Source organism: Aspergillus caelatus, assembly GCF_009193585.1.
Source record: "Aspergillus caelatus strain CBS 763.97 unplaced genomic scaffold BDV27scaffold_128, whole genome shotgun sequence".
Taxonomy (NCBI): Eukaryota; Fungi; Ascomycota; class Eurotiomycetes; order Eurotiales; family Aspergillaceae; genus Aspergillus; species Aspergillus caelatus.
This window is the reverse complement of record NW_022475391.1, coordinates 68,176-85,006: the sequence shown is the minus strand read 5'-3', so window position 1 is coordinate 85,006 and position 16,831 is coordinate 68,176. Positions and strand designations below refer to the sequence as shown.

At 48.5% G+C, this 16,831-nt stretch overlaps 7 protein-coding genes and 1 non-coding gene across 8 annotated transcripts; 3 read left to right on the top strand and 5 right to left on the bottom strand.

The window, feature by feature from the left end:
- The first annotated feature begins 550 nt into the window (after window positions 1-550).
- BDV27DRAFT_130812 (uncharacterized protein) lies at window positions 551-2,344 on the top strand. The gene has a single exon (XM_032067499.1). It carries the CDS (start codon window positions 740-742, stop codon window positions 2,276-2,278), a length of 1,539 nt encoding a protein of 512 aa, XP_031925988.1. The 5' UTR covers window positions 551-739; the 3' UTR covers window positions 2,279-2,344.
- A 522-nt stretch (window positions 2,345-2,866) lies between these two features.
- BDV27DRAFT_t137 lies at window positions 2,867-2,939 on the bottom strand. The gene has a single exon. It is a non-coding gene; the product is annotated as a tRNA-Arg (tRNA).
- A 384-nt stretch (window positions 2,940-3,323) lies between these two features.
- BDV27DRAFT_13549 (uncharacterized protein) lies at window positions 3,324-6,111 on the bottom strand. Its single transcript, XM_032068549.1, has 2 exons — window positions 5,548-6,111; window positions 3,324-5,488 (listed from the first exon to the last, which is right to left on the bottom strand). The coding sequence occupies exons 1-2, from the start codon at window positions 5,912-5,914 to the stop codon at window positions 3,663-3,665; spliced, it is 2,193 nt and encodes a 730-aa protein (XP_031925987.1). The 5' UTR covers window positions 5,915-6,111; the 3' UTR covers window positions 3,324-3,662.
- Window positions 6,112-7,104: 993 nt separating this feature from the next.
- BDV27DRAFT_159329 (Zn(II)2Cys6 transcription factor domain-containing protein) lies at window positions 7,105-10,007 on the top strand (the record flags this gene model as incomplete). Its single annotated transcript, XM_032072850.1, has 3 exons — window positions 7,105-7,330; window positions 7,431-7,632; window positions 8,594-10,007. The coding sequence occupies 3 exons, from the start codon at window positions 7,105-7,107 to the stop codon at window positions 10,005-10,007; spliced, it is 1,842 nt and encodes a 613-aa protein (XP_031925986.1).
- A 285-nt stretch (window positions 10,008-10,292) lies between these two features.
- BDV27DRAFT_146579 (uncharacterized protein) lies at window positions 10,293-11,060 on the bottom strand (the record flags this gene model as incomplete). Its single annotated transcript, XM_032070600.1, has 1 exon — window positions 10,293-11,060. One exon carries the CDS (start codon window positions 11,058-11,060, stop codon window positions 10,293-10,295), a length of 768 nt encoding a protein of 255 aa, XP_031925985.1.
- Window positions 11,061-11,459: 399 nt separating this feature from the next.
- Window positions 11,460-13,356, top strand: BDV27DRAFT_130799 (FAD-dependent oxidoreductase). The gene has a single exon (XM_032067498.1). The coding sequence runs from the start codon at window positions 11,999-12,001 to the stop codon at window positions 13,208-13,210; it is 1,212 nt and encodes a 403-aa protein (XP_031925984.1). The 5' UTR covers window positions 11,460-11,998; the 3' UTR covers window positions 13,211-13,356.
- Window positions 13,357-13,436: 80 nt separating this feature from the next.
- Window positions 13,437-15,425, bottom strand: BDV27DRAFT_146577 (amino acid/polyamine transporter I; the record flags this gene model as incomplete). Its single annotated transcript, XM_032070599.1, has 8 exons — window positions 13,437-13,676; window positions 13,735-14,045; window positions 14,107-14,266; window positions 14,330-14,431; window positions 14,494-14,858; window positions 14,917-15,140; window positions 15,194-15,338; window positions 15,395-15,425. The coding sequence occupies 8 exons, from the start codon at window positions 15,423-15,425 to the stop codon at window positions 13,437-13,439; spliced, it is 1,578 nt and encodes a 525-aa protein (XP_031925983.1).
- A 537-nt stretch (window positions 15,426-15,962) lies between these two features.
- Window positions 15,963-16,313, bottom strand: BDV27DRAFT_159325 (uncharacterized protein; the record flags this gene model as incomplete). Its single annotated transcript, XM_032072849.1, has 1 exon — window positions 15,963-16,313. One exon carries the CDS (start codon window positions 16,311-16,313, stop codon window positions 15,963-15,965), a length of 351 nt encoding a protein of 116 aa, XP_031925982.1.
- Window positions 16,314-16,831: the final 518 nt, after the last annotated feature.

Here is a 16,831-nt window from a genome sequence, read left to right as displayed (position 1 = left end):
ACAGGATCCCAAGAAAAAAAAATACGACGCTAATGGATAATAATTGCCGGTGAAAGGCCGAGAAAAGTTTAGATCCATTCTCCTGAAGAGGAATCACATCGTATATCCCAGTGTGACACACCAGATTGGGTAGATTAATTTTCCAAATACAATCAAAAAAGAGGCTCTGCCGGGGGCTGTCGGAGTCTCCTTGCCCTAAGAAGGCATGGGTCTCGACTGAGGATGTTGGTTGACACTGTACTTCCAACCAATGGCCATGGTTTTCATTCATTAAGCGAACCCACCTCTAGAAAACTGTTACATTGTGTCTCAATGGTCTGCTCGATGGCGTTGAACTACTGCACAGTTGACTCACTTTAAGTCTCGTTATTGGGTGGTAAAAAAGTTGTTAAGTGGAAAAGAAGCGTTGGATCCGAGCGGAAAAGTTAATCATCCGCTAGCTTCTCTAAAATCGGGAAATTGCTCATCTCCTGAGTGCTCCACTGCCACTCGGCTCCACTGTTCCTATTAGAAAATGACCCAAAAAAAAAAACGAGATGCAAAAAAAAAGGGGGGGTCTATGCACGATACTCTGGTTGAGACTTTCAGCCTCACTCGATTGGAACATGGACATTCAGGGCCGTTCTAATAATATGATTGTTGCTCAGCATGAGTCTCGTGGAACTTTCTCTTTGAAAAGTCCGCGCGACGCTTTCTTCACCCCAAGCCATGCTGGCTGAATAGGTCTGGCATACACACGATGGCGCGAGTTTTATTCCATAGAGAGAACCGCATAGTCCCTTTGGGGATTATGATCTTTGTCCTGTTCCTTTTCTTCTATCATCTAGATTTGGAACATGATGACCCAGTGATTAGGGGTCTTCCTGATCTTCCACAAGATCTATCCTCCCGGCAATCGCCGCTGAGAGAGGAGTCAAAGCAACAGCCACTGCCCTCTGCCCAGCCTTCTCCCTCCGCTGTCCCTGTTGCCCCTCTTGTTTCTTCTTCCGACGACCAGAAGCCGAGCACCCATGCACAAGAGAAGCCGAAACCAAAGCAACAACAAAAGCCGCAACCAAAGCAGTATGGACAGTTGAGTCCAGATGATGTCGTGCTACTCTTCAAAACCGGTGCCTCTGTGCTATGGAGACGACTACCGATTCACCTCTCCACCAGTTTTGAGCCCAGTCGTATCCCCACAGACAATGTCATCATTTACTCCGACTACCCCGAGACCATCGGCTCGTGGCAGGTCATCGACGTCCTGGAAAACTCGACCGAGACCGTCCTGAAAACGGACAACTACGAACCCTACCGTCAGCAACCCGACTATGAGGCGCGACAGGTCTATGCAGAAATGGCGAACGTAGAGGGTGACGGGAATGGCCCCGCGGGTGGCTGGAAACTCGACAAATACAAATTCCTCCCCCTCATCCAACATGCAGGCCGCGCAAAGCCAGACGCGAAGTGGTACATCTACATCGAAGACGACGGATACATTTTTCTGCCTAACCTGCTTCTTCATCTGGAGAAGTTCTCATGGCAGGAGCCGTGGTACTTCGGCGGTCTTGCCTGGAAACACGGTGATTATTTCGCGCACGGCGGTGCGGGCTTCGTGCTCTCCCGGGGTGCGTGGGAGCAGAGCTTCGGCTTGGAAGAGGACATGGTCGCGAAATACGCCGATTTTACGGAGGCCCATGGCTGCGGTGACCATGTTCTTGGCCATGTCATGCAGGATTATGGCATTAATTTCGGCCAGACCCATGGCAAGTCGGAGTATTCTTGGGGTTTCAACCCGGAACCGCACTGGGGAGGTTGGTTCCGGCGCGCCAGCTGGTGTTACCCCCTCTACAGCTGGCATCATACACATAGTAAGGATGTCGCGCGACTCTACAATTTCGAACAGAGCTGGGATTTCGAGAAGAAGGGCCAGATACGGTACCGCGACTTCTTCAAGGCCATGATCGAGCCGTACATGCGTCGTCGGGTGGAGTGGTGGGACAACCAGTCCTCCCGCTATGAGCTCCGGTCGGACAATATTGCCGACGCGCAGCCCCCAGAGGGAGTGTCAAAGCAAGTCTGGCACAGTTCCTGGAAGTCGGTGGATGCCTGTGAAGCTGCCTGCGTGGCTTGGGAGGGTTGTGTCCAGTGGACCTTCTACGAGGACCAGTGTCGCATGGATGAGAACTTCATGCTTGGCATGGGAATTCCTGTCGGAGACCTTCGTCGCCAGACATCTCTGCCTAGGACCAGTGGATGGCTACCTCAGCGTGCGGAGAAATGGGTTTGTGATGCCTAGGTTTATTGCATATTGATTGTTAGTGCTTCGTATATAGTAATGGAACATATTTTTTCTAGTTTGAAACAAATATGTCTTATACCACTAATCCGATACTGGATATGACTCTTAATACGGGGTATTGTCTTATTGCGACGGGGCTGTTTTAACAGGATTGGTAGGCTATTTCCAAGATGAAGATATCGCTCGATGACTGATTGACCCCGCCATCGGATGACACTGCTGGAATTCCTTCTCCGGTCTTTCATTTGCTATTATCTAGCATTCTAGCGTTCTCATGTGTTTAATACTGATGATAGCATTGGCTCGTATTGGTAGTAAGAAAAAGTTGTGGTTGTGTCTCGGATTCGCTGAAGTAGGGCTAAAGCCATCATTTGTCAATATATATCTCTGTGGATATAGTTGCTGACAGCAGATTTTGTCAGTTAACTCAGATTTATGCCGCTGTTTTAATGTTGAGGCCATTTTACACAATGTAGTATTATTATATGAGTCCCCAAAAGCCAAAAAAAAAAAAAAAAAAGAAAAGAATTAAGACATCCATAATCTCATAGAAAAGAAGCGCTAGGAGAGTCAAAAAGAAGAATTCGACCGAGACGGGACTCGAACCCGCAAACCTTTGGTACCGGAAACCAACGCGCTACCATTGCGCCACCCGGCCGATTATTGAAAAGATAACGATTCTGCGTAATCTACAATTGACGCGTCCACTAACCGGTGATACAGGAGATGTAGGCGGCAATCTCCATGATTAGGCCACCGCCGCTTGCCGTTCTGTCTCATCATGAGACTAACTGTGGTTCCGCGTCAGACACAGGATTAATTGCGCCCAGCCCCTTTGATATTGCTACCTACGCTATGGCTCCGTTGTCGCCTATATCGAGCTGTACTATACGCGCCGATGGATTCCTCCGCCCCTCCTGCTCGGCGGCCGATTGGAATCTGGAATCTTGCCCTGTTTCTCCATAATTAGGCGACACGGTGGTATCGGGCTGAACGTTGCCTAGCTGTTCGGATATGATACAATCAAGGTAGTGCTTTTCTTGGAACATGACTTGAAGTAGTAATCTTCGTGGAAACTCTATAATACCTGCTATATATACACCATAACGCCTGGCCAAATGTCCATGATTAAACCCATTTCAATATCTCCAAGTACTGTTGTCTAGCCAGTAGTATACTGGTATGCTATATATATACCTCTAAAAGGGTCGATAAGGTCGAGTGCGAAGAAACAAAATTTGTACAAGTGGCAATCATGCATATCGCCATTTACATATACGATTATTGTAGTTCTTCTCCGAGCTAGGTGTGCCTCACGGGAAAGTGTACACGGGGTTAGTGAGGGGGAATAATATTACTTCCCATACCGCGTGTTAGGGTGCTAATGTTCGTACCCGGCTCCCCGTTGCCACGGACTGGCATTGTTGGCTGCCCTGTACGCGTGTGGCGATGGCGTGTGAATGGGCGAGACGTTGTATCCCCGATTGACCGGTGAGGCACCTGGGTGGCTGTATTCAGACGGACTAAGGTTATGGTCGCCAGACTCGTAGGGCGATGCGCTGCGGGTGTCACTGGATGGGAAGAGAGGGACGGACGGGTCAAGTGGAGACGATGGTGAATGGTTTGCCCCGGTCATATGGTTCGGGGATGCCCGGTCTGAGGGCTGGAGGCCGTTGGCATGGTTTGGAGGAACTTCATTATGAGCGAAGGGGTTCTCCTTCTGGTTTTGGTCGGGCGAGCCTCGCGCTGCGGCACCTAGAGCGTCTAATTCTGTCATGTGTGTGCGAGACATGATGGAGGAACCGTCGTCTTTCATCACTTGGTACTTATTGTCTGGGTTTTTGGACACGAGGGCCATGATCGCAGCGATTAGGATGACGATTAGGAGGATGAGGGTGAGGATGGCATTGTAGACAAACAGGATAACGCCCAGGATACTCGTTGCCATGTCGCGCTGTCGGAAGTTGAAAATCAGAAGTAGAAGAGTGTTGAGGAAGTTGATGGATGTGACGCTGATATTCATGATGTTGGTCTTCTTGTCCATCCATGGCCGAATGACGCAGACTGCGACCAGCATGAGAACCTCAATGACAAACAGCGCCGCAATCTGAACGGATGACGAAGGCTGGCATAGCGCGACGAAGATGCCCTTCACGAAGATGTACACCACCATTAGCGTGACGAAATAGTATGCCGGGGAGCGGTGGTGTGCGTATAGGAAGCCCCATTTATTTAAGAACGTAGTATCGTTCTGTAGCATAAAGGCTGGGCTCTTGTATATCTCAACCGAGCGCCTTGCCTTGCGTATGATGCGTACAGCTGCCATGACTAGTATAGTAGTCGTCGACAGAAGCATGACAACGGCTAGGATTACCTCGGCGGGGGAATCATGACTGGCAAACTCCCAGAGACAGAGAATGCATACTGCGGGATAACACATGAGGATCAGGCGGAGCAGAATGCCTTTCATTGTGACTGCCCATGTGCTGCTGTCCATCTTAGTACTGTCCGTTTTCCCGGATTTTGCAAGAAGACCAGAGACAAGCCGGACTAATCCTACGATCAGCATCGTGAATCCGATAAAGACAATGATGAAGATGAACCCGGTCATAAAGATATCCGTCCGCTCAATGCTGGCCTTGAAGCCAACACGTACGATGCCATAGATAGTTTTAGATCCGTCGGGCGCTGCGCCTTCTCCAGACTCTCTCTTCATCAATGCGCCTGCGCCGAAATCCAACGATCGCTTTCGCTTGAGCACATTGACAGACGTATTTTCAAGATCAGACAGTAAGGTCGATGAAGTACCGCCCGTGGCCCGGAGATACCAGTTGGCGATCTTTTGAATAAAACCTAGATGCATAATGCCCATGCTCCACTGGAAATTCTGAGTCCAGGACTCCACGATCGGAGGCATGTGGACACTGGTCATGCCGAGAATGGCTTGAGACTGTGCAAAGCCAAAAAGCGCAAGCGATTTAGCCGCGACATGCAATGCAGCATGTGAATATCCGAGTATCGATGCAATCCCGGAGGACGCCAGACCCAGACCGATGACCAGCGCTATGACCCAGCCCACTGCCTGTTGGTATACAGTTTTGCTGTTGGAGAGGCTAGCTTCCATGCAGGCAATAGGAGCCCCCGTATCTGTGGAATTAATGTAGACGCGGACAGATGCATCGAGATCAGGCACGGTATATGCAACGTCTAGCGGGATCCATTCGTCAGTCTGCGTTGCACCAGTGACGCGGGCGGGTGCATCTTACTCGGAACTTGGTTGATCACGGACTGCGGCAGAGTCGTCTGGATAGCCGGAATCTCAAGCTTTCCAATGTTCATGGGACACAGGCGCTGTTCCTTCATTTGGCATGGGTCCAGTGTCTTCGTGATGACCTCTTTGCCGTAGGCCGTCAACGAAAGGTCCGCCACCACATTTCCGGAGATAGCTACCGTGCCGTTGAAACCTATGGATAGGAGACGGTCATCCGGTGTAAACGTTACATTGAAAAAGGTAGCTGTAAAGTTCTTGTTGTCGGTACATAGGTCTAGAGAGTTGGATTTGATTACTCGCGAAGCAGACACAGGCGCAGAGCAAAGAAACGTGAGTATCGAGAATATTGATATTAGAAGCATATCTGCTTTGAGGTAAGGAGAGGATAAGAAAAAGAACCCGGAAGAAATCAAAGTACAAACGGGGATAATTTTCCTGGGGAAGAACCGGTCATTTGTGTCGACTGCACGAGCGATGAGATCGTTGGAGGTCAGTTTCGTGGAGTGCGCCTGGACCCTGGGGCGAGTTACCTCAGCTCACATTAAAGAGATTTAGGTTGACGTATGCTAGGGCTCAGTGTGGGACTGTGATCGGCCACCAACCATTCCGATGAACAGGTCTTCTCCGCTAGGATTTGCGGTCTCCTGAAAGCCAGCGTCATACTCTTACTTTATTGGGCGATCACTATACGAACGTACAACAGTGTCTTTGTCGTGCCCTGTACGACGAGACTGTATCACCGTCTAACGGGTGCGTCTATCTTGGCTGTAGCCAGTGTGGAGGAACCGCATCGCCCTGGGAATGGAGCAGCTCATGTTTCTGGTTGGATATACCTAACCGCCCGTAGTACTTAATAGCAGACCTCATTTGTAACATGAAACGTGTGGGACATTGTGAAAAAAAGCTTTGACTTTGAATTGTTAGAATTAACATTCCGATTTAAAATCAGTCAACAAAATTATTTAAGGGGAGATTAGCCAAGTGAAACGGGGCAGTGTACTGCATGGTTAACAGTTGGAACACGGTTATGATTGGTGTTTTGACGGGGCTGTGTTGAGCAGGATCTCTGGGTGAAATTGCTAAAAAAAAAAGAGAGAACAGGGCACAAAAGAGGGGGGACAAGAAGCTAGAAGAACTAAGCTCTAGGGTTCAGCGGCGATCTAAACTGAGTGCAGTATATGTGGGGACTATCAGTGGAACTCTGCCGCGTAAAAGACGGAACAAAAGCTAATCACAAGGGGGAAATCAAACACGATAGTAGAGTCTTAAGACCCTAAACGAGTACGGTTGACCTTCCTTAGTCAGGTACTGCACCTTGGCACCCAGTCTGACTCTCCCAGAGCCTTGACCAACCTCCTCTGTCCTATATTCTCTCAGGGGATCGTACACTGAGGAGATTCGCAACGAGCTTGTTGAAACGACGTCATATATTATGATCCACCCCCACGCGCGAATTTCTGTAAGACTGTAAAAGATTTCAGTGTATGTTATTCATTCTACCCTTTTCCGTTCTGCTTGCCCCTGTATTGACTCCGCCCGGGCTGGTGGGAAGATGGATCGCAGTCTCGGACCGTATCGGTTCGGCTACCCCGACGATGGACTCGCCAGGTACACTTTAGGTGATGTGTTGGAGCAGTATCTTTCGTGCGATGAGTATTTCTGGTGGCAAAATTTGCGCGTCGGAAAGAAGGTTTTCAAATTCCAGGCCTTTCTGCATACCCGGGAGGAAGAACAGATGAAGATCTGGAAATCTTTCCGGCAAATGAGAACAGTAAACAGTACGTTAGATTCTTCGCTCTTATATTCCCTTTTGTGTCTCTTCTATTTATAGCTATCTGGAGACCTCCGATTGTCAACGCGTACTAAAAAAAACCGAAGGGCCAATGGAAGCTGCCATTGACATTCAAAGGCCACGTCTGGGACAGTTTCTGTTGACTTGGATGAAAGAGTCAGAACTTCGCCAGGCGAAGAATATTCTCGAGGAACAATGCGATAGGAGATATGAAAACGCCATCAAAGCTATAGACACCGAGCTCGTCAACAAGGAGGGGGAAGACGGTGTAAAGCATGGTTCCTCATGGTTAGTAAAATCACTTCTGCTTCTGACTTTCCTCTGATTTCCTTTTCTTTTTCTTCTTAACTAACGGCGCATGAACCAAGTTTCCCAACGGGCTGCTTCTGCTGTGCGGATTGTTGTTAATTTATTCCTGATGGTGGATGTCTATGACGACGGATCTTCATACTCTCGATACCCTTTTTTTGCGGTGGCGATATTTAGTTGCCAAGACGTTGGTTGTTTAATGGATGCTAAAATCAATTGGTCCGTCATTTTTCAGAAGATCCACGGGGTGGATCTGCCACGTTGCCTTACAGACGACGTTGGACAAAAGCAGTAAGTTTGAAGTAGAATGTACGTAGCCTGTGTCTCTATGATTAAGGGTCCACCCTGTCGTGATTCAAAGTTCCACGATGTAACACCCCGGGCTGGATTTCGTTTCCGGCTGTTCTTTATGCCCCTCTCCGGTATTTAGTAGGCCCGAATATCGTGAACGATACCGGACAAGCTATGTTTGAGATATGTGCTTTGCTGGGGTATTACCTGCCTCTTATTTTTGTTACACCGGCCCGCAGGATGCCTACACGGCAGATGATAATTAGTGATACTTAAAGACCCCATTGTAACTTCGAATGTCCTACGACAGAGAATGAAGGATGATGATACAACTAATCTCTAGATAGGGCTGCGTGCGATGCACGTGGCTCAGAAAGGTAAAGCGGGGGTTTATTTTTAGCCTCAACGTCAGACCCCGAAAGATGATGACATTCTGGGAAGATGTCTCCAGTATTTTCCAAACCATAGAGTGATTGAGAAAGAAAGAAAGGGATACGTGAAATGAGTTCAATAACCGAACTGACAAAGAGATCTCGGCGAAGTGCGCCGAAAGTCAAAACTGGTTGTCTTACGTGCAAGTAAGGGACGGTCGATACATTCCCCATGGTGTGAAACAGGACATGTCTAACTTGACTCCCGGACTGTGAAGGATTCGCCGGGTAAAATGTGATGAGCAAAAGCCTAGTTGCCTCCGATGCACCAGCACCGGCCGCCACTGCGACGGATATCCGTCCGACCACATACCTCTGGTGCAGAAGCGGGTTTGGAGGCCAGCCTCGATCGACTCATATTGCATCCCATTCAAAGTGCCTGGTAGCCAGGCCGATAGGCAGCTGTTACACTATTACTGCTGCCAGGCTGCGGAGAGCTTATCGAGTTATACCGATCCGACCCTGTGGACCACTTTAATCCTGCAAAGAAGCCATCACGAGCCCGTCATCCGTAATGCACTGGTGACCTTGAGTTCTCTTTACCAAGATCACCTATCTGGGGAGCTATCTTGCTACAACAATGACAACCTTCCACCTCTGAGCATTTTACAGCGCATCGCCAAGTGTCATCGACAGCTGAGGATATATCTTTCCTCCCCCGGTGCCTTGCCGGAAGTCGCGCTTACCTGCAGCGTTCTGTTTTATGCCTTTGAGGCTCTCATCGGCAATACCCAGCAAGCAATAAAGCATCTCGACCTTAGCCTGACGCTCTTACAACGATGCCAGAAGAACCCCTCTTCATCGACGTCCAAGCCCGATGATATCGTTCCCCATCTGGCAGCTTTGCTCTCATGTCTGGACGTGCAAGCCAGCATTTACGATAAACAACGGGGACTTCCTAGACTCGTCTTGACATCCCCCAGCGAATTATATGGCACGCACAGCGTTGTACCCGAGGTTTTTATCGACGTTGCGCAGGCCGAGGCTGTGATTCTAAAGCTTCAGAATTGGATAGCCAGACATCTCGCATCTAATGCCCGAGTCAAGCATAAACCGTTAGCAGATATACCTCCAGACGTACTACATGAGAGAAGGGTTCTAGAAGGGCAGCTTCAACGATACCTGACTGCGGTAGATAAGCTATATCAGGGTAGCGAAGAAAAAGTCGCTAAGCGTATACTGCTGTTGCGTATACAAGCACGAATGTACTACGGCGTGATCAACTATCGTTTCCCTTTGCCATGCTCTGGACAGTCCAGTATCATCCATCCATTATCGCCGTTAACCGTTCGGTGCCCTCCAGCTCCCGATGATTGGATTGATACTGCACTTTCGGAGATATCAGTTCTTCTTGATACCTCCCCCCAATATACTGCTTGCACAAGTCGGCCCTTTACATTATCGACCCAGCTTGTTGGGGGCCTGCTACATGCCTGTCTCAGGACGACTAGTCAGAACACATTGAAGACTGCGCTGTCCCTCTTGCAACACCCCAACCTCCCAAGCCGAGACGGGCTGTGGGATGCTAAAGCGACTGAATCTGCCATTCGCAGCCTCCTGGCACAGTTCAGCGCTGAGCATGATGCAGACGACAGACTTTTGTCTATCGTGATTTTAGATGAATCGGGTTAAATGGGTTAGCTATGGCACATGAACATATCACGACCCACTTGCAGTTGGATATATGAGGTAGATGATATACTTTTGGTCTCCGCTTATAACTACAGAAATGAACTAAGCCGTGTTTCATGACGCGTGAAAAGCATGGGCTGTATTTATGAAGACGACCTAAGCCGTATCAAGAATTCATCTATACATTAAAGCCCAATGCAATTGCATGCGCAACTCTTGACATTTTCCCCTATACCGCTTCGGGGTCTCTCATAGTTTCGGAAACAGAACTTGTACAACAAATACCTACTCCCCAACCTCCACAGAGAGACAAATCCCCGGTGCGTTACAATTATCATATAGACCAAGGTCATTCTCCACGCGCAAACAGACCTCCTTCCACTCCACGACAGCCCTGACCTGGTCCCTGGACAATTTGCGACCGGTCGTCTCTTCAGGTTCGGCACGCCAGCCCAGCTTTCGGTCCACAATAACAGCCTCAGAGGTTCCCGTGAGTCTACCCCAGAGCGACTTCTTCTGCTTAGGCTTACTTTCTTTATTCGACTTTAGCGATTGAGTCTCTTTAGCAGATGTGGGGATCTCATTCTCATCCTGCCCCTCAACATGATGACCACTCGCCGCAAGCCTTGCCCGAAGCGAGGACTCCAATTCCCGCAACACGGCCGGCTGTCTCCAGAACTCCATCGTATGTGCCTCGCCCTCCAACTGAACAAGCTTCACCACCGTGGAAGTAGGAAACCCGACCGGTTCTGGCGCCTTAGGCGTGGAGTAGCTAGTCTTTTCTCTGGGCTGTAGGGACGTGACATTGGAAGGAATGAAAATAAAGGTGGTTTTGTATAATCCTGAAGACCCTTGCTCAGCAAGAAGTGGATCGACATACTGTTCGAGGAGAGAATGAACGCGCTGGACTCGACTTGCATCTAGATGACGGTGCAGTGGTGCCGCCACGTCGGGTCTCATGTTGTAGGGTGGTGCCTGTGTGGTGGATGATCGGACACTTTCTTCGTATGAGGGGATGGCATCCTCGTCATCTCGGTATTGTGATTTGGACATGTTTGACTGAGAGGTGTATATTTCCCGATTTCCTAATTCGTTTCTGAGCGAGAGGTTGATCAAGAGGATTATGACATGCATTTATGCAAGACGTAAGGCTGACAATTTATCCCACTGTCATCATCGCCACGTGATATTAATTGTGTCACGAGGATCCGAGAACCCTTATGGTCTTTTACGACTTCCATCGGTTGTCCATAGAGTGACTCGCGGTAGATGCAACCATATCGTAACTGGTTTGGGTATAATACGGGCTTAGCGGCTTTTTCCGCGTCGGGCGCAGAGCACAGCCATGATTTTCTGTGCTACTATTCGTAGTTGTTCCTGGGGCAAAATTGCCTTAGAATATAACTAGACTAGACTAGCTAGTAGAACAATCAATCGAGATGTGTTAAGATTCATACACTATGCTTCCTAGAGGAATGCTATAGCTGTCTGAACATTCGAAGAGCAAACGGATCGACAACGTCCCGATATACCGAGTTCCTGATTCATGTACGGACAGAACCAATCAATGGAATGTTAGACTGGAATGGAGATCGGATTCCACAAATCAGGGAATGCGCTCTTAGTGCAAGTAATTTAGTGGGGCGACAAGGCAGGTTTCCTTCTACGCCGTTTCCAGTATGTCGAGGAAGTTCTGAATCAATAGCCGCTGCGAGCTATGTCGGGCAATCGGGCAAAATCCTCCGACCCAACAATGCGATTGTTTCGGTAATTGGCTGTCGGGGTAAAAGTATCTCGATCGGAGTCTATCAGACCGGCCCGATATATTGATTGTCACGCGGGGGCATTCCTAAAATCCGAAGCTCACGAGACATAAAGGCAGGTTGAGCCTTTGCGTTTCAGGCATATAGTAGACGCGCTTCTATAGACATCTATAAAGAGCTCTACACGCCACGCCATCAGTAACAGGATAAGGTCCAAGACAAAACAGCATGTCAAGGACAATCCTGATCATCGGTGGCGGCCTAGGAGGCCTCTGCTTAGCACAAGCCCTCAGAAAACACAAAATTCCCTTCAAACTCTTCGAAAAAGACGCAGAGATTGACTTTCGCCCACAAGGGTATAGACTGCGCATCAGCGAGGACGGAATCTACGCCCTCCAATATGCCTTGACACCAGAAATATACACACTCTTCGAACAGACATGTGCCGCAGGTCTCGCATTTGGGGTCCAGGTCAAACCGGACGGGTCGCCCGTGGATGCCGCACGCCGTATAGGACCCCCTCCTATCAAAGGTCCCAAACCGTATACAGTTGACCGGACCATATTCCGAAAAGTACTTCTCACAGGGTTGAAAGACGATGTGTTCTTCGGGAAGGCGCTCGATCATTACACGCTGCACGATGACAAGGTCTCTGCGCATTTCACGGATGGGAGTGTCGAGGATGGTGCCATTCTCGTCGGTGCGGATGGCGTGCGATCGCGTGTTCGCAAGCAGCTTATCCCCGGGGCCAAGGTCATCGATACGGGCATGCGTGCCTTGTATGGAAAGACGCCCATAACGCCAGAGTTTCTTGCGCGGTTTCCAGAGCAATACCAACGAGGAATGAATATAGCCATTGATGACTCTGTTTCAGAGGGACAGGTGTCTCTGCTTTTCGAATCTACGTGGTTCCCGAATACGGATACTGTCTCTGAGCCTGAGCTTCCGAGCCCGTATGTTTATTGGGTTCTTGGAGCCCATTCCTCGAGATTAGGCGTTCCGGATGAGAAGCTGCTGTGTCTAAGCAATGATGAAGCAGCGGATATGGCGATCCATATAACGGAAAACTGGAGCCCTGGGCTACGGGCCGTCTTTGAAATGCAGGGTAGGGGACAGGCATCGACGTTAAGAATCTCATCCGCTCCGTTAGATCTCCCCGTCTGGGAGGTTTCACCGCGGGTGACGCTGCTTGGTGATGCGATTCATGTAATGCCGCCGACGGGAGCCTTGGGTCTTGTCACAGCTCTCAGGGATTCGGCGGATTTGGCTAGGAAAATTGTCGATGCTGGTGGCATCGAGAATGTTGATGCGAGTGTGGTTGGTAATTATGAGAGTGAAATGAGAGAGTTTGCAAAGATGGCTCTTGGAAGAAGTTGGCAAGGGGGTCTGAAGACTTTTGGACTTAGGCCCGCTGACGAGTGTGAAATGGTTGATATGTAACCGTTCTTGCTTTTCCTTTTATAATTCCTCCTCGGTTTAACTCTCATCTTAATAATTCTCTTAGCCCATATATTGCTATCTCGAGAGGATCAGAGCAACTGTATAGTCCTGCTCACTAATCTAATTTTTATCATGCATCTGTTATCATGTGCTCTTTTTTTTTTTTTTTTTTTTTAAGAGATCTCAAAGCAAAAGTTACCATGAATTTTCATTAAGCCATCAATATCTATCTCGTTTCGCCAAACTTCCGGATCCTATATCTGGTAACTTGAGATCCATCACTAAGATCTACTGCAACTGGCTGTAATGTATACCTGAAGACCCAGGGGACTATAATAAACCGCAGGAGGTAATATATGATGCCCAGTGATAAGATAGCCAGAGCAACTACGGGGCTTAACCAGTACGGAAGGTTAGTGCTTCCCTTTCCATTCGGTGGTGGGATGAAAGGCATAATGAGCAGGAACTTCGTACAGTCAGAAAGGGAACAACTAAGAGAACCTAAGGTATGGTGGATAACTTACTATGTTACCGGCAAGGTAGAATGCAATCACCGCCCATGGAGCGGAAAATGCCGATGCCCAGCTCTCGTCTTTGGTGAGTCGAAACTTGACTAAACCCACTGTGATGGCTGTCAAGAGGAAGGTCGTTGGATATGAACTCAAGCTGACAATGAAGTTGAAGGCGTCGCCTGCTGGAGGCGCACAGATGAATAGTATTGTGACCCCTAGATGGACAGCCAACGCAGCAATGGGCGTCTTGAAGGGGCGGTTCTGCATCATGATATTAGGGAAGGGCGTTATCCCGTCTTTGGCAAGCTCCTGTAGGACTCGAGCTGTACATAGAAAATGTTAGCTTCAGGGTTCCTAGCGTATCGCAAGTAGGCAGTGACTTACGGACTGTATATGCGATGCCGAGCAGATGGCCCACGGCCGAAATAGCAACAAGGGCAGGAAGAGCTTTTGTTGCGGCCGAGTTCCCAAATACATTTCTAAACAGCGATGCCGCGATTGTGATATTGGAGTTAGTAAATTCCTCTGTCGGTACCGCAGCGAACTACTCTCGTGAAATACATCAGTATGAAATCCCTTGTAAATGGTGGTTGGGCGTGATACGTACGTAGGCCACATTTGCTAGAAGATACAGAACGGTGATTATACCCATTGCCGATGGAAGGGCAACGCGAAGAGTTTTCTGGGGATTCTTCACTTCCGATAAGACCTAAGCAAGCAGCATAACCCAGTTAGAGGACCGAAGGACCCGCAATGGGGGGTAGCTCATACTGCATTGACATTATCATAGCCCTGGAATGAAAAGATGGCATCTAGAAGCGCAGTGCCGATGTTATAGCCATTGTTCGACGTTCCTTTGAACGATGTGTGGATATCGAAATTATGAGGATCTGGCACCCTGCGATGACCGGCAAGAGCAGCAAACCCAGTGCACACGATGAATAGTAAGGTGAAGAGCTTGACCGCGCTGAGGAGATCTTGTAATCCTCTTCCTACTCTTGGAGCGATAGCATGAAGACCCACTGCAAAGGCAGCAGCTGCAATGGCCACACCACGGAGTTTCCACGTAGTTGATTCAACGCCTCCAGCAAGAAGAAGGTACGAGGAGGACGTAATAGCGTTACTAGCAGAGACCTCTGACCAGTATCAAGATAAGTAAGGAGAATATTGCAGAGTTTGAAATGCTTGACTCACGGAGGAAAACACAATAAAAGAGATATACGCATGTCTGTAGAAGCTTTGGGGAAAATGATCGTTCAAGGTAGACCTTGATGCCCCCGGAACGTGGGATGCCGCTTCCAAACTCTAGCATTACCAGAGCACCACATGTAGAGATCATGCCTGCAATAACCCAGAGCATTAAAGCCATGCCAACGCTTCCACTGAGCTTATAAATGGTTGCTGGAGTTGAAAATATCCTGCGTAAAGGTTAGCGACGGCGAGTTCGAGATTCACCGAAGATACAACATACCCAGCACCAACGATCTTATTAACGACTAGAGAGATTGCTCCGAATGTGCCAATCTTCCTTTCTTGAAGTACATGCGATTCAATCACTTGCAAGGAGTCTTGCGCTTTGAGATTGTCATTGTCGGAGTCTTCGTTTCGTGAACGCACTATGAGCAAGGAGCTGAGCAGGTATTCCTCTCTCTTAAAATTGGTTTCTGCCTACCCCAAGTAATTGTGTCATCGTCTTGTCCCATCTTGTCACTGTCGATGTGCGAAATACCCTTCGGGTCTCTTTTGGTCCGTTCGGGTTGATCTGTTGCGCATTTATATGTTTTAGCTTTCCCCACAATGAGACGAAATGCCATGCAATTGCGTGACAGCAAAGCTATGATGGTTGAATCGCATCAAGCCTGAAAAGCTTAGATGATTCCACATGATCTCAGATAACAGGGTGTGATAGGTAGTCGGTGGTTGGCCGAGGGGTTGCTAATGCATGGCTTCAGATATGCTCGCGATGGTGTCATCGCACCGGCGCGGCCACCACAACCCATTCTTAGCCAAGATTTAATGTCTCTAAATTAACAACGATCGTCAAATTAATTACGGTGCTTATCATCGTAAATCCAGCAAAATTAGTATTATAGTTTCACTGGTAAATTAAAGATGAGAACACCGGGCATTTGACGATCTTAGCCTAGGGCTTACCATCCCAAGTTTCAACACCAGGTTAGGAAAGCTATCCCACGGAAGCCTTTGGAGATCTACTCAGAAATGGGCATCAGATCGTCCTGTCAGTTGACGACCCACAATTCAATAAGAGCAGCACTGGCCGAGATATTGGGGTCGTAAAACTGCATCACCGGTGTTGCCACATGGGCTATACCGGCCGCGCCCTTGACGACCTCGTCGAATGCACCGTCATGGGACATATCGGGAACCTCAGCGAGAGAGAATCGTCCCGGGCCATACTTAGCACCGAAGTAGCCATTCAACCACGAGTTTTTCGTGGCGTTTCTCACAGTGCCCCGGACATTGTACCCTTGTTGAAGTAGCTGATCGACCACATGGCTGGCGATAAACCCATTAGCTCCCGTCACGACGACAAGGGAGCCCTTTGGAATAGCCAAATCAGTAGAAGACATGATCGTAGAAGTTTTGAGAGTAGTGATGCAGTCTGATAGACAGAAGGAGGTTGATATTCTGTTCAATATGCAGCAGGATGCAGAGAGCTTTATATACACTTTTCTATACGTATAGAGCTTGGAAGATTTTCTATATAGCATATCACTCATCTAGCCTTTTGTCATCAGGGAACAACCTCGAAAGATGTCATTGAGTACGTAAGAGTTGATACTATTAATCAGCGACCTGAAAGTCTCCTATTGGTGCTACTACATTTTGAGTTGTAAAGTTAACCAACAGTTTAAAGTCGATCTTGTCGGCAGAAGCCGCCCTCAAGCCCTCGAGGCCCTTAACGGAAATAGTACTGTAACCAATGATGGTCACTAACTGGTGGTAGAACCAATTTCTAGATGGTAAACATTATCCATAAATGCTACCCTGGCCCACTGTGGGCCTTGCCTCCCGGCGTGAATAAAAACCTGATAAAAGTCTCCGTGTTGAAGATTATGAGGCGCCGACAAAGCTGAGTTTATTGAAT